At 41.2% G+C, this 13,298-nt stretch overlaps 1 protein-coding gene across 1 annotated transcript in view; it reads right to left on the bottom strand.

Annotated features, from left to right (window-relative positions):
• Positions 1-13,298, bottom strand: part of HSDL2 (hydroxysteroid dehydrogenase like 2) — an 85,054-nt gene that overhangs the window by 37,549 nt on the left and 34,207 nt on the right. Inside the window, exon 6 of the mRNA XM_049784696.1 lies at positions 12,830-12,928. Coding sequence (XP_049640653.1) covers positions 12,830-12,928 — 99 coding nt within the window. The remainder of the gene's footprint in view (positions 1-12,829; positions 12,929-13,298) is intronic.

Raw genomic sequence — 13,298 nt, 5'->3', positions numbered from 1 at the left:
GAGGAAGTCTATTACAGTATAACCTTTAAACCTTTGCTTGCTGTGATTGGCTTACTGTGGTGCATACAGTTGCATCACAGGAACGTTCTGTCTGATACAGCGAATATAGGCCTAAGCCTATGTTTTAACTGCAAAATTAGGGGGTCGTCTTATACACCCAGTCATCTTATATGCTAGAAAATACGGTAGGTAAACTGGTCATCATAAAGTTAAGATTTAACATTTTGGAGGCCAGAAAGATAGCATGGAGGTAAGGTATTTGCCTTGCATGCAGAAGGATGGGGGTTCAAATCCCAGCATCCCATATGGTCCCCCGAGCCTGCCAGGGGCGATTTCTGAGCATAGAGCCCAGAGTGGTCTCTGAGCGCTGCCAGGTGTGACCCAAAAACCAAAAACCAAAAAAAAAAAAAAAAGATTTAATTTGGGTTTTGTTTTTGATTTTTTTTTTGTTTGTTTGTTTTTGGGTCACACCCGGCAGCGCTCAGGGGTTACTCTTGGCTCTTCTACACTCAGAAATTCCTCCTGGCAGGCTCGTGGGACCATATGGGATGCCGGGATTCAAACCACCGTCCTTCTATATGCAAGGCAAATGCATTACCTCCATGCTAGCTCTCTGGACCCTTGTTTTTGAGTTTTGGGAGTCACATCTGGAAATACTTAGAGGTTACTTCTAACTCTGTGCCTAGAAATCATTCCTAATTGTGCTTGGTGAAACACAGGGGATGCCAGAAATCAAACCCAGGTCAGAAATGTGCAAGGCAAGCAACCTACCTGCTATAGTTGGAGCTGCTGCTCCAGTCCTCAAGATTTATCTTTTTTGGGAGAGAGTCACACTTGTCAGCGCTCAGGGGTTACTCCTGGCTCTACACTCAGAAATCGCTCCCGGCAGGCTCGGGGAACCATATGGGATGCCGGGATTCGAACCACCGTCCTTCTGCATACAAGGCAAATGCTCTAACTTCATGCTATCTCTCTGGCCCAATATTTATCATTTTAATGTACTTGATTACTGCACTCATCACCATCAAGGTGCCCAAAGTCCCCCAACCACTGTTCCCAGGACTCCTCTAGTTTGAGGATCTTCATTCCCCTTGGCTGGCCCTTCCCCCAACTATTTTGTTAATTCAGTTTTATAATCCAAGGTCAAGGGTTTGTCATTGTTTGATAGCATCATTCCCCTTGTTTTGTCTCTCTGTAGTAGAAGATGAGTGAAATAACTTAGTATTTGTACTCCTTTTGACTTAATACTCTTTTTTTTTTTTTTTTGGTTTTTGGGCCACTCCCGGCGGTACTCAGGGGTTCCTCCTGGCTGTCTGCTCAGAAATAGCTCCTGCCAGGCACGGGGGACCATATGGGACACCGGGATTTGAACCAACCACCTTAGGTCCTGGATCAGCAGCTTGCAAGGCAAATGCCGCTGTGCTATCTCTCTGGGCCCGACTTAATACTCTTAAGATGGTGCCCTCCATTTAAGTTGCAGAAAACTGCAAGATTTTATCTCTTTTTCCTCTTTCTTATATTTTTTGTTATAGCTATATAGTATCCCATTGTGTACATATACCACAACTTCTATATTCAATTGTTGTTTCTACATACTCACTATTGTAGTATGTGCTACAGGATTTTATATCAATTTTTCTGTGATATTTGGCAAGTTGCCTTAATATCATGGGAAGGTAATGGATTAAGGGATCTGAGTGAAACACACTGGGGGTACATGGGAAAATCACTTGTAAGGGAGGCCACTCCTGACACTATGCCTGAGATCCTATGTTTTGAAACTACTCGGCGCCTGCTGTCTGAAACCTACTTGGGATGTGTTGACCTCAGTGAGGTAATAGTAACAGATCAAGAAGGAGGAATCTAGCTGGTGTAAAGAAGACATGTGTCCACACAGTGGATGATAGGCTATTGTTTTGGATGTAGATAATATATGTTAGACTCATTCTACTTTGTTAAATCCAAACCAGTAGGGCTGAAGAAATGGTACAAAAGGTAGTATTTGCCTTGCATGCAGAATCCCATATAGTCCTCCAAGGCTGGCAGGAGTAATTCCTAAGTAAAACCTGAGCACCACAGGGTATAGAATAAAGGCCAAAAAGAAAAAATATTAATCTATCATTAAAATATTAAACTATCATTTCTGGAAGAATAATAATGTTGGGCTATTGCTCTGGTTCTAGCAGGAGGAAGATAGAGCCACTCCAAAGAGTAGAAGGGGAAAAACGGTTTCTAAAATGGAAGGCCTCACAAAGTCAGGCACCTGGATCCATCTCAAATCCATTTTATTTTTTCCATTTTCACTGCCTCAATCATGAATAATGCAATAATCTTGCTGGCTTTCCTGTCTCCTCTCTCCACCGTCCTACACGTCATTCTATACACAGACCACAGACGTCAAATTAAATTCCTGAAATCTCATCAACAACAAAATCACTCGACTACTCACATTTTTCCTCTGGTTGCTACTGAATATAGGTTAAAATTTAAGCTCAAAAATTCAGCAAACAGACCTAGAGTTTAGCTCTGCTGCCACCACAACCTCCTACACACCCATTCTATATCACTTGACTTGAAGCTGTTTAAGTTTGGTGGAAAATAAGAAAAATAAAACTGAAAATTACATATTAAAAAAAAACCCTAAGCATACAGCACTGAGCACTGACAAGTGTGGTCTAAAAGTTTTTTTTGTTTGTTTGTTTGTTTGTTTTAAATTAAAAGAATTTTTGAGCCTGAGAGATAGCATGGAGGTAAGGCATTTGCCTTGCATGCAGAAGGGCAGTGGTTCGAATTTCAGCATCCCATATGGTCCCCCGAGTAACCCCTGAGCACCACTGGGTGTGCCCCCCTCAAAACATCAATTCTCAACAGAGCAGCTGGATAAATTCATTTAATGATTAAAGTTCGATCAGGACCCTACTCTGCTCAAAATCTATTTCACTCAAAGGAAAGACCTTACAATATCTGATCTTCAATCTTCATGGGCATTATTTCAACCCTTCCTGCTACTCTTCCCTCACTCCAGCCATACCAGCCTTCCCCCAGCAATATCATCATTCAAGTACACTCATGTTACCTTTACTTTAGCTATGCCTTAAACATTTCCTTCTGGTACCCCATGGCTAACATGTTGTCTATCCTAAATGCGTTGCTCTGCCATGATTCTGTTCAAAAGTTACCTCCTCAAGAGGCCAGAAAGATAATACAGGGGTTAAGTCACATAATTTAAATGTGACTGACCTCAGTTCAATCCCCAGCTGCATAGTCTGCCCAACATCCCTCACTTGACAAAGAATCACTAGTGGGGCCCCTATATCACGTAGAAGGCAGCCCCCAAAAAACAAAAGTACCACCTCAAAAAGACCTAACTTTTGGGGCCAGGCAGTGGCGCTAAAGGTAAGGTGCCTGCCTTGCCTGCGCTAGCCTTGGACGGACCGCGGTTCGATCCCCTGGTGTCCCATATGGTCCCCCAAGCCAGGAGCAACTTCTGAGCACATAGCCAGGAGTAACCCCTGAGCGTTACTGGGTATGGCCCAAAAACCAAAAAAAAAAAAAAAAAGACCTAACTTTTTTACCCTATTTATAGTTGTAGCCTTGGGGGATTCAGAGAGATATTACAGAGAGTAGAATATTTGCTTTGCATGCAGCCAATATGGATTCAATCCCCAGCATCCCTGATAATCCCCCAGGCATCACCAAGAGTGATCCCTTAACACAAAGCCAGGACTAAGTCCTGAGTACAACCAAGTGTAGCCCCAAAACAAACAAACAAAAATATTTAATAACATAAAATTGTAACCTACATTAGCAAAATCTAAGATTCCCCAAGCCACCTTACCTTGATTTATTTTCTCATAGTATTATTACCTTCTAGCACATTGTATATTTTAATATTTATTATATCAATTTCCATTATATATTTCCCAATTAGACTGCTAAATTCTATAAGGGTAGAGATTCTTGTCTGTTTACTTTGATGACAAAAGTTTAAGCAATTGGAACAAAACTTGGCATAAATCGGTATAAAATAAGTATTTGTTATGTAAAAATACACCTAAGGGAAACAATACGGATAGTACAGAGCTGATCTGTGTGCAGAGCTACTAATGCCTGTGAGCATTGCCAGGTATGGCCCAATATAAGCAAACAAAAAAATACACCTGAAATTTTTATAGTTACACTATTTTTTTTGTTTGTTTTTTGGTTTCTTTGGAGGGTCACACCCGGCAGCATTCAGGGGTTACTCCTAGCTCTATGCCACCCAGAAATCACTCCTGGCAGGCTTGGGGGCCATATGGGATGGCAGGATTTGAACCACCATTCTTCTGCATGCAAGGCAAATGCCCTACCTCAATGCTATCTCTCCGCCCCCTAGTTTTCTTTTTTAAACTTTGTTAGAAAGGCTTAAGGCTAAGGATAAGGAAATGAGAAAATGAGAGCAGGGCAAAATGCAATAATAAATAAATTCTTTCAGCACCCCACACAAAGTGGCAAACTTTGAGGATAATATATCATATTCATCATGAAACTATGAATACCTTGCCGTTGTAAACCCTTAATAAATTATCTGCTGGAAGCACATAATAAGGAGTGCAGAGAATTGTGACTTGGCATATAAAAATGTTTGGGAAATGAATAATGAGAATATAAGAGAGGTTCAAAGAATTAAGATTTTATGTTAGGCCTTTATTGTCTAAATAGCTTCCTTCCTAAATGCCAGACTCTCTGGGTCAACTTTAGTACCAGTAATGACAGTGGTGGAGGGAGCAAGCTAAAAAAAGAGAAGAGAAATAGTAAAAGAGAGACATGGTAAAGAGTGAGTCTAAACCTCTCTTGTCTTTGGTCCAAAATAACACTTTTTACTAATGTGACTGACAGTGTATAATAATACATATATATATTCACTTGCAAATATATATTTCATTTCTATCGGAAACAGAAGTTTATGAAACAATATCAACTCAGCTTATGTAATGCTAATATTTTCTTATTCCATCATAAATAAAACAAACAACAAAACCCTGGCAGCTACCCAGTAAATCAATTTCACAGTACACAAAATTGAGTTCAAGTCTTGCTAAATTGATTTCATAATTTCTGCAATAAGTCCTGATATATAGTTTGAAAAACATTATAGAAGTATCTTTTTTCGGGGCCAGAGAAATAGCGTGGAGGTAGAGCATTTGCCTTGCATGCACAAGGATGGTGGTTCAAATCCCGGCATCCCATATGGTCCCCCGAGCCTGCCAGGAGCGATTTCTGAGTGTAGAACCAGGAATAACTCCTGAGCGCTGCCGGGTGTGACCCAAAAAACAAACAAACAAACAAACAAACAAACAAAAAAGGAAGCATCTTTTTTCACTCTCATTCTCTACCCCTTTCAAAAACTATTGGGGCCCGTGAAGCAGTACAGTGAATAGGGTACTGGCATTGAATGTTGCTAACCCATATTCAATCCCTGGCACCCCATGCAGTTCCCTGAGCCTGCCAGGAGTGAATCATTTCTGAATACAGAGCCAGGAGTAAGCCCTGAGAACAGAACTATTTATATTACAAATAGTAATGTTTGGTTTGGTTTGGTTTGGTTTGGTTGGGATGGGCTGTGCTCCTGGCTCTGCTCTCAGGGATCACTCCTGGTGAGGCTATGAGACCATATGGAATGCCAGGGGTTGAACTTTGATTGGCTGCAAGTTAATCAAGCACCTTACCCACTGTACTATGTCTCCAGCCCTCTCTTCAAAATTTTTTAAAAGAGCTGGGTCTGCTACAGAGACATGAGGACAATAAAGAGACAATCTGAGGCTTCATGGGCCAAGGAAGAAAAGATTTAAAAAATTGCAGTGGCGCCGATGAGGTGGAGCTAGAGGTAAGGTGTCTGTCTGCCTTGCAAGCGCTAGCCAAGGAAGGACCTCGGTTCGATCCCCTGGCATCCCATATGGTCCCCCCAAGCCAGGGGCAATTTCAGAGCGCTTAGCCAGGGTTAACCCCTGAGCATCAAACGGGTGTGGCTCGAAAAACAAAAACTAAAACAAAATAAAACATTGGAGTATGGGGCTGGAGTAGTGGCGCAGGAGTAGGGCGTTTGCCTTGCCCACAGTTGACCTAGGACAGACCAAGGTTCAATACCCTGGCATCCCATTTGATGCCCCAAGCCAGGAGCAATTTCTGAGTGCATAGCCAGGAGCAACCCCTTAGCATCACCAGGTGTGGCTTAAAAAGAAAAAAAAAAATTGTAGTAGAGAAGCCCTATATGTTATTGACCCTGGTTGAATCCCTATAGTACCTGAGCAAAATGCCAAGAATAGTGCCTGTGCATCACTAGGTTTGGCTCTAAATCCATACCTGGAAAAAAAAAATTTTGGGGGGGTCACACATAGCCACGCTGAGGGGTTACTCCTGGCTCTGCACTCAAAAATCACTCCTGGCAGACTCAGGGACCATATGGGATGCCGGGATTTGAACCACCATCCTGAATCTGCCCTACCGCTGTGTTATCGCTCTGGCCCCTGGAAAAAAAATTTTGTTGTTCTTAGAATCCTTAGAAGAGAAAAAAGATGTTAAATATAATCAGAAAGAGGTATCTACAAGATGCACATGTTTCTGTAAGTCACATTTTTTAGGTGAGGAGCATACCCAGTAATGCTCAGGGTTTAATTGTGGCTTGTGCTCAGGGATCAGTCCTGGGGTACCATATATGGTGCTGTTGATCAAACCTAGGTCAACAGCATGCAAAGCAAGTGCCCCACCTACTGTACTATTTTTCTGGGTCAATTTTGTGTGTGTGTGATCATATCCAGCAGTGCTCAGGAATCACTCCTGACTTTGCACTCAGGAATTATTCCATAATCCTTGTGGAGATCAGAGGATGAGATATGGGATGACAGGGATGGAACTCAGGTCAGCTGAGTGTGACAAGAGCCTTACCCACTGTACTATTACTACAGCAAGACTATACACACACACACACACACACACACACACACACACACACGCACATATATATATATATATATATATATATATATATATATATATATATTTGGTTTTGGGGTCACACCTGGCAGTGCTCAGGGGTTACTCCTGGCTCTGTGCTCATAAATCGCTCCTGGCAGGCTGGGGAACCATATGGGATGCCGGAATTCGAACCACCCTCCTTCTGCGTGCAAGGCAAATGCCCTACCTCCATGCTATCTATTCGGCCCAAGACAATTTTTTTTTTTGGTTTTTGGTTTTTGGGCCACACCCGGTAATGCTCAGGGGTTACTCCTGGCTATGTGCTCAGAAGTTGCTCCTGGCTTGGGGGACCATATGGGACACCGGGGGATCGAACCGAGGTCCGTCCAAGGCTAGCGCAGGCAAGGCAGGCACCTTACCTTTAGCGCCACCGCCCGCCCCCCAAGACAATATTTTTATAGACATATTTCATTTTAGAACTACACCTGATGGTGCTCAGGGATTACTGCTAAAGACAAGTGCCCTACCCACTGTACTATGCTCAACATTCACCATTACTCCATAAAGTCTCATCCAAATATTTTGTCTAGTTTTAACATCACCGGACAAGTTGTATAATCACTGGGAAGTTTGTTACTATTTGGATCTAAGGAAAATTTTCTATCAAGCACACACCAAACAGAGCAAAGATGATAAGAGATCCCTCATTTTTTCCTAGAGTAGTATTCTAAGTAGATTTCACATTGCTACATGTGACAATTAAGTTCAGAAATATTCCAGGTAATAAAGAGCATGGGATGGGACTATAATCAATACTATTGTATTACAAGTTGACAGTTTGCCAAGATGGCAAATTGACTTACCTGATCATTTCACAAAGTATACAGATACCGAATCATTGTGTATACAACTAAAGCCAAAATAATGCTGTATATCAAAGTCTACTTCAATCAGGAAGAAAAATATCCCTAGGGCCAAAAGTGTTGCAAAATCATACATTAAATATGCTTTTAGTAGCCAACTCCTATCAACCTAGTAATCTATTAGGTGAAAAGTCCAAAGAAGACTCTCTAATGCCCTGTATAGAATTTGCCAATAGATATTTGCTAAGTGAAAAGTGAATAAATTAAATGCCAGAAGATGGTTGGGAATATTTATATGGTATCTGTTCTAAACAAGATAGGAATACGAGTTGGAGCATGGAGGGTGTTTGTCTTGCATGTTGCCTACTTAGATTCAACCCCAAGCAACCCATGTGGTTCCAGAGCACCATCAGGAATGAGCCCAAAGGGCCAGAGCGATAACACAGAGGGTGTTTGCCTTTCATACAGTCAACACAGGATGGACCCCGTCTCTATTCCTGGCATCCATATGGCCCCTGCCAGGAGTGATTTCTGAACGCAGAACCAAGAGTAACCCCTGATCACTGCCGATGTAACCCAAAACCAAAAAAAGAACAAACAAAAACAAAAACAAAAAGGGAATGAGCCCTGAGCACAATTGGTGTGGCACAAAAGTCCCAAGAGGATTAAAAGAAAGAAAAGATGAAAGAATATATTAAATAGCATAAATGAAAGAGTCAGGAAAATCTAGAATGTAAAAATTCTATGAAATCAATTAACTAGATTGTCAATGTGACAAATGAAGAGTATAGCTACTGTAGATTGAAAACTTAAAGCCAGGCATATGCTTTGCATGCAGAAGACCTAAGTTTGATTAAATTAAAAAATTAATATATAGGGCCCGGAGAGATAGCACAGCGGTGTTTGCCTTGCAAGCACCGATCCAGGACCAAAGGTGGTTGGTTCGAATCCCAGTGTCCCATATGGTCCCCCGTGCCTGCCAGGAGCTATTTCTAAGCAGACAGCCAGGAGTAACCCCTGAGAAATGCTGGGTGTGGCCCAAAAACCAAAAAAAAAAAAAAAAATTAATATATAGGGAACTGGAGCAATAGCAAAGCTGGTGTAGGGTGTTTGCCTTATATGTAGTTGACCTTGGATCAATCCCTGGAATCCCAAATAGTCCCCTGAGCCTGCCAGAGGTAATTTCTGAGTGCAGAACCAGGAATAGCCCCTAAATACCATTGGGTATAGTCTCCAAATCACCAAAACACTATACATAAGTATGTTTTATTGGGCCACACCAACTAGGGCTTACACCTAGCTCTGCCATGAGGGATCACGTCTGGCAGATTCAAAAGACCATACAGGGTGTCAGAAATCAAAATGAGTCAGCAGCATGCAAGGAAAATGCTCTTCTCATTGTACTATCACTCTGGCCCCATTAGAAAAATATATAAAATATATTTATATTTGCTTATTTTTGCAGTGCCAGGGATCAAATTCACATACAAAGTAAGTTCTCTACTGCTTAGTTATATCCCTGGCATATATTTCATGAAAAAATAAAAGCATTCGGGACCGGTGAAGGTGGCACTAGAGGTAAGGTATCTGCCTTGCAAGCACTAGACAAGGAAGGACCTCGGTTCGATATGGTGCCCCCAAACCAGGGGCAATTTCTGAGCGCTTAGCCAGGAGTAACCCCTGAGCATCAAATGGGTGTGGCTGAAAAACAACAACAAAAAATAAAATAAAATAAAAGCATTCTTTTTTTTTTTTTTTTTTTGGTTTTTTGGGCCACACCTGGTGGTGCTCAGGGGTTACTCCTGGCTACCTGCTCACCTGCTCAGAAATAGCTCCTGGCAGGCACGGGTGACCATATGGGATGCTGGGATTGAAACCAACCACCTTAGGTCCTGGGTCGGCTGCTTGCAAGGCAAACGCCGCTATGGCACCTCTCCGGCCCCCAAATAAAAGCATTTTAGCATTACCAAGAAATGTCTGCTATGATTGCTATCATTATTTATAGTCAACGTTGTTCCAAAAGTATTATCTAATTTAGTAAGAAATGGAAAAGAAGTTGAGAATATGCCCAAAGGAGAAAGACATAATTTGTGATAATACTTTCCACCTGGAAAACACCAGATAATCTGTAAAAAAATCTTTTAGCTAAAATTTTTAGGAGAATTCTGTTTGCTGGTATACTTAAATATATAAATATGTTCAATTTTTAACATATACTTTCTATGCCAACATAGAAAATAAATATTACATTGAAAGCAAGAATAAAAATGATAAAATCACAAATATTTTAATGGGTAAAATTAATCAGATTCCAGAAATATAATAAACTAGATATTAAAATTATACAGTGTTGCCTCACTACAATAAAGCTAAATATACTACAAAAAATAATGTTGTGTAAGGCATACATGGCAGTGCACAAAACTTACGCCTGGTTCTGTGGTCAGGGTTTACTCCTAGTGGAGCTCAGAGACTATACTTGGTTGGCCACAGGCAAAATAATAAATTTAAGCCCTGCACTATCTTTCTGGTCCCAACAAAAACATTTTTTAAAGGGGCCGGCAAGGTGGCGCTAGAGGTAAGGTATCTGTCTGCCTTGCAAGCGCTAGCCAAGGAAGGACTGCAGTTCGATCCCCCGGCGTCCCATATGGTCCCCCCAAGCCAGGGGCAATTTCTGAGTGCCTAGCCAGGAGTAACCCCTGAGCATCAACAGGTGTGGCCCGAAAAACAAACAAACAAAAAAACCAAAAAAAAAAAAAACAAACCCAAACATTTTTTAAAAATTACTGTAATCTAGGGGCCGGAGAGACAAAATGAAGGTAAGGCATTTGCCTTGCATGCAGAAGGTCACTGGTTCGAATCCCAGCATTCCATATGGTTCCCGAGCCTGCCAGGAGTGACTTCTGAGTACAGAGCCAGGGGTAACCCCTGAGCATGCCAGATGTGACCCAAAAACAAAAACAAAAACAAAAAAAAATTTTTTTTTTCTCAAGAAAATCAAGTGAAATTTCCTAGTAGAGAATAGGAAGGAAAGGAGAGCAGAACACAGCAAAGAAATAAGAGAAAGTGGGGGGGCCGGGCAGTGGCGCTAAAGGTAAGGTGCCTGCCTTGCCTGCGCTAGCCTTGGACGGACCGCGGTTCGATCCCCCAGTGTCCCATATGGTCCCCCAAGCCAGGAGCAACTTCTGAGCACATAGCCAGGAGTAACCCCTGAGCGTTACCGGGTGTGGCCCAAAAACCAAAAAAAAAAAAAAAAAAAAGAGAGAAAGTGGGGCCAGAGAGCACAGCAGTAGGGCCTTTACCTTGCACGTCAGGACAGATGGTTTGATTCCCAGTATCCCATATGGCCCCCTGAGCCTGCCAGGGGAGATTTCTGAGCTCAGAGCCAGAAGTAACTCTGAGCACTGCCAGGAATAACCAAAAAAACAAGCAAAAAAAAAAAAAAAAAAAGGAATAAAAGAAAGCTAAGAGTAAATTAACTAGAAAGAAAGAAATTAGTATTATTTATATGGCTACACGTAAAATTATCATACTCTAAAAGAAACTTTAATATTAAAAACAATTCCATATTCCATAATACCAAACATGATTTAGAACCTTTTTAAAAAAATTACGGCATTAAGGCTGAAATGATAGTACAGAAGGTAGGGCACTTGCCTTGACAACAAAGGTTCAATCCCTACAATCCCATATGGTCCCATGAGTCCAGCCAAAAATGATCCCTGAGCACTGTTAGATATGGCACCAAAACAAACAAAATCCCAAATACACACACACACACACACACACACACACACACACACACACACACACACACACACAAATACCACCTAAAATTCTAACAAATATATGGGGAAATATACAATTTCTTCTATCACCCTCAGAGAGTGATCTCAGAACCTTTTCCAAAGCCTAGGTAAGTCCACTTTTAGTAAAGGAAAAGGACAAAAGTAGAATTCAAGAAACTGAAAAAACATTTGGACTGGGGGGACAGAAAATACATTAGATAGGGCACTTACCTCATGAGTAGTAACCATATAGGGTCCCCAGCACTGTTAGGGGTGATACCTAAATTTAGAGTAAGGAGTAAGCCCTGAACATTTCCAGGTAAAGCATGGTATACCTCCCACAAAAAAATTTTTTTGTTGGGGCTGGAGAGATAACACAGCAGTAGGGTGTTTGCCTTGCATGCGACCAACCCAGGAGATGGTGGTTTGATTTCTGGCATCCCATATGGTCCCCAAGCCTGCCAGGGGCGATTTCTGAGGGCAGAGCCAGGAGTAACCCCTGAGCACTGCTGAGTGTGACCCCCCCAAAAAAAGCATTTGTTGGGATGTTTGGAGAAATAGTACAAAATATGACAATATGTAGAATTTATTAAGGTACCAGAGAGAGGATTAGAGAAGGTCAGTATTGGGTGACCTTTAATGAGACTGTTCAAATGTAACATTTAATATTCTAGTACAGGACTGGTAAAGTGCTAACCTTGTACACAGCAAAATCAGGTTTTATTCCTGGCATCAAATATGGTCCCCTGAGCCTTGCCAAGTATAAGCCCTGAGCATCACCAGGTGTGGCACAAAATCCAAAACTAAAACAAAATTTCTAATATATAAGTTGACTGAATTATCACAGAGTCCTAGACAAAGCTATATATTATTTTTATTAATAGTTATTATATTAATTTTATCATTTAATACTAATAGGGCCATATACTAAAAATTAAGCATACTTTCCCAAACCAACTGAAGTCAATTCATAGTTTACTCACTTCTATCCCAACCAGCATACTCAGTAAGAGTGTGAAGGACAATAAATGGAAATTTTATAGGTGGATTTTTTTTTTATGGGGACCGCTACTGGAAATGCTCAGTCCAATAGATCTAAGAGGACCCAAGGTTATACTCAGCAATGCTCAGGTACCAACTGACACCAGGTATCAAGCTAAAGGTCAGGTATCTGCCATTTTGAGCTATTTCTAGGCTCACACATGCATTTCTTTAAGCACATACCTGTTTTAGGCCATAATGCGTTGACTGCAATTTCACCTTTAAACTCTTCTGCCATCCCAAGCACACACATAGACATACCATATTTAGCAATAGTATAAGCTGAAAGAAATGATAGTTTAATTAATAAACAAAAGTTATATTTTTCATAAACACAGATGAGTGCGATCATTTAGGAGGATAAACAGAACTAAACAATAACAGGGGTTGGCCCTGGGTTATAAAACTGAGACTACAAAGCTGATGGGGAGAAGGGAGGGTTTTAAGAAGGGGAAGCCAGGCTGTGAACTGACACAAACAGCCTGAGGACGAAATCTCCAGTTCTGCTGACCTTGGCCATTTATTGGTACAATTAAATTTTAACTACCGTATTTTCTGGCCATATAAGACGACTTTTGAAACAAAAAAAAAATCAACCGAAAATCAGGGGTCGTCTTATACTCCGAGTATATCCCGAAAAATGTTTCAATAT

The sequence above is a fragment of the Suncus etruscus genome, chromosome 1 (genome assembly GCF_024139225.1).
Source record: "Suncus etruscus isolate mSunEtr1 chromosome 1, mSunEtr1.pri.cur, whole genome shotgun sequence".
Classification (NCBI taxonomy): domain Eukaryota; kingdom Metazoa; phylum Chordata; class Mammalia; order Eulipotyphla; family Soricidae; genus Suncus; species Suncus etruscus.
The sequence above is the reverse complement of the archived record's forward strand: the minus strand, read 5'-3'. Positions and strand labels throughout refer to the sequence as shown.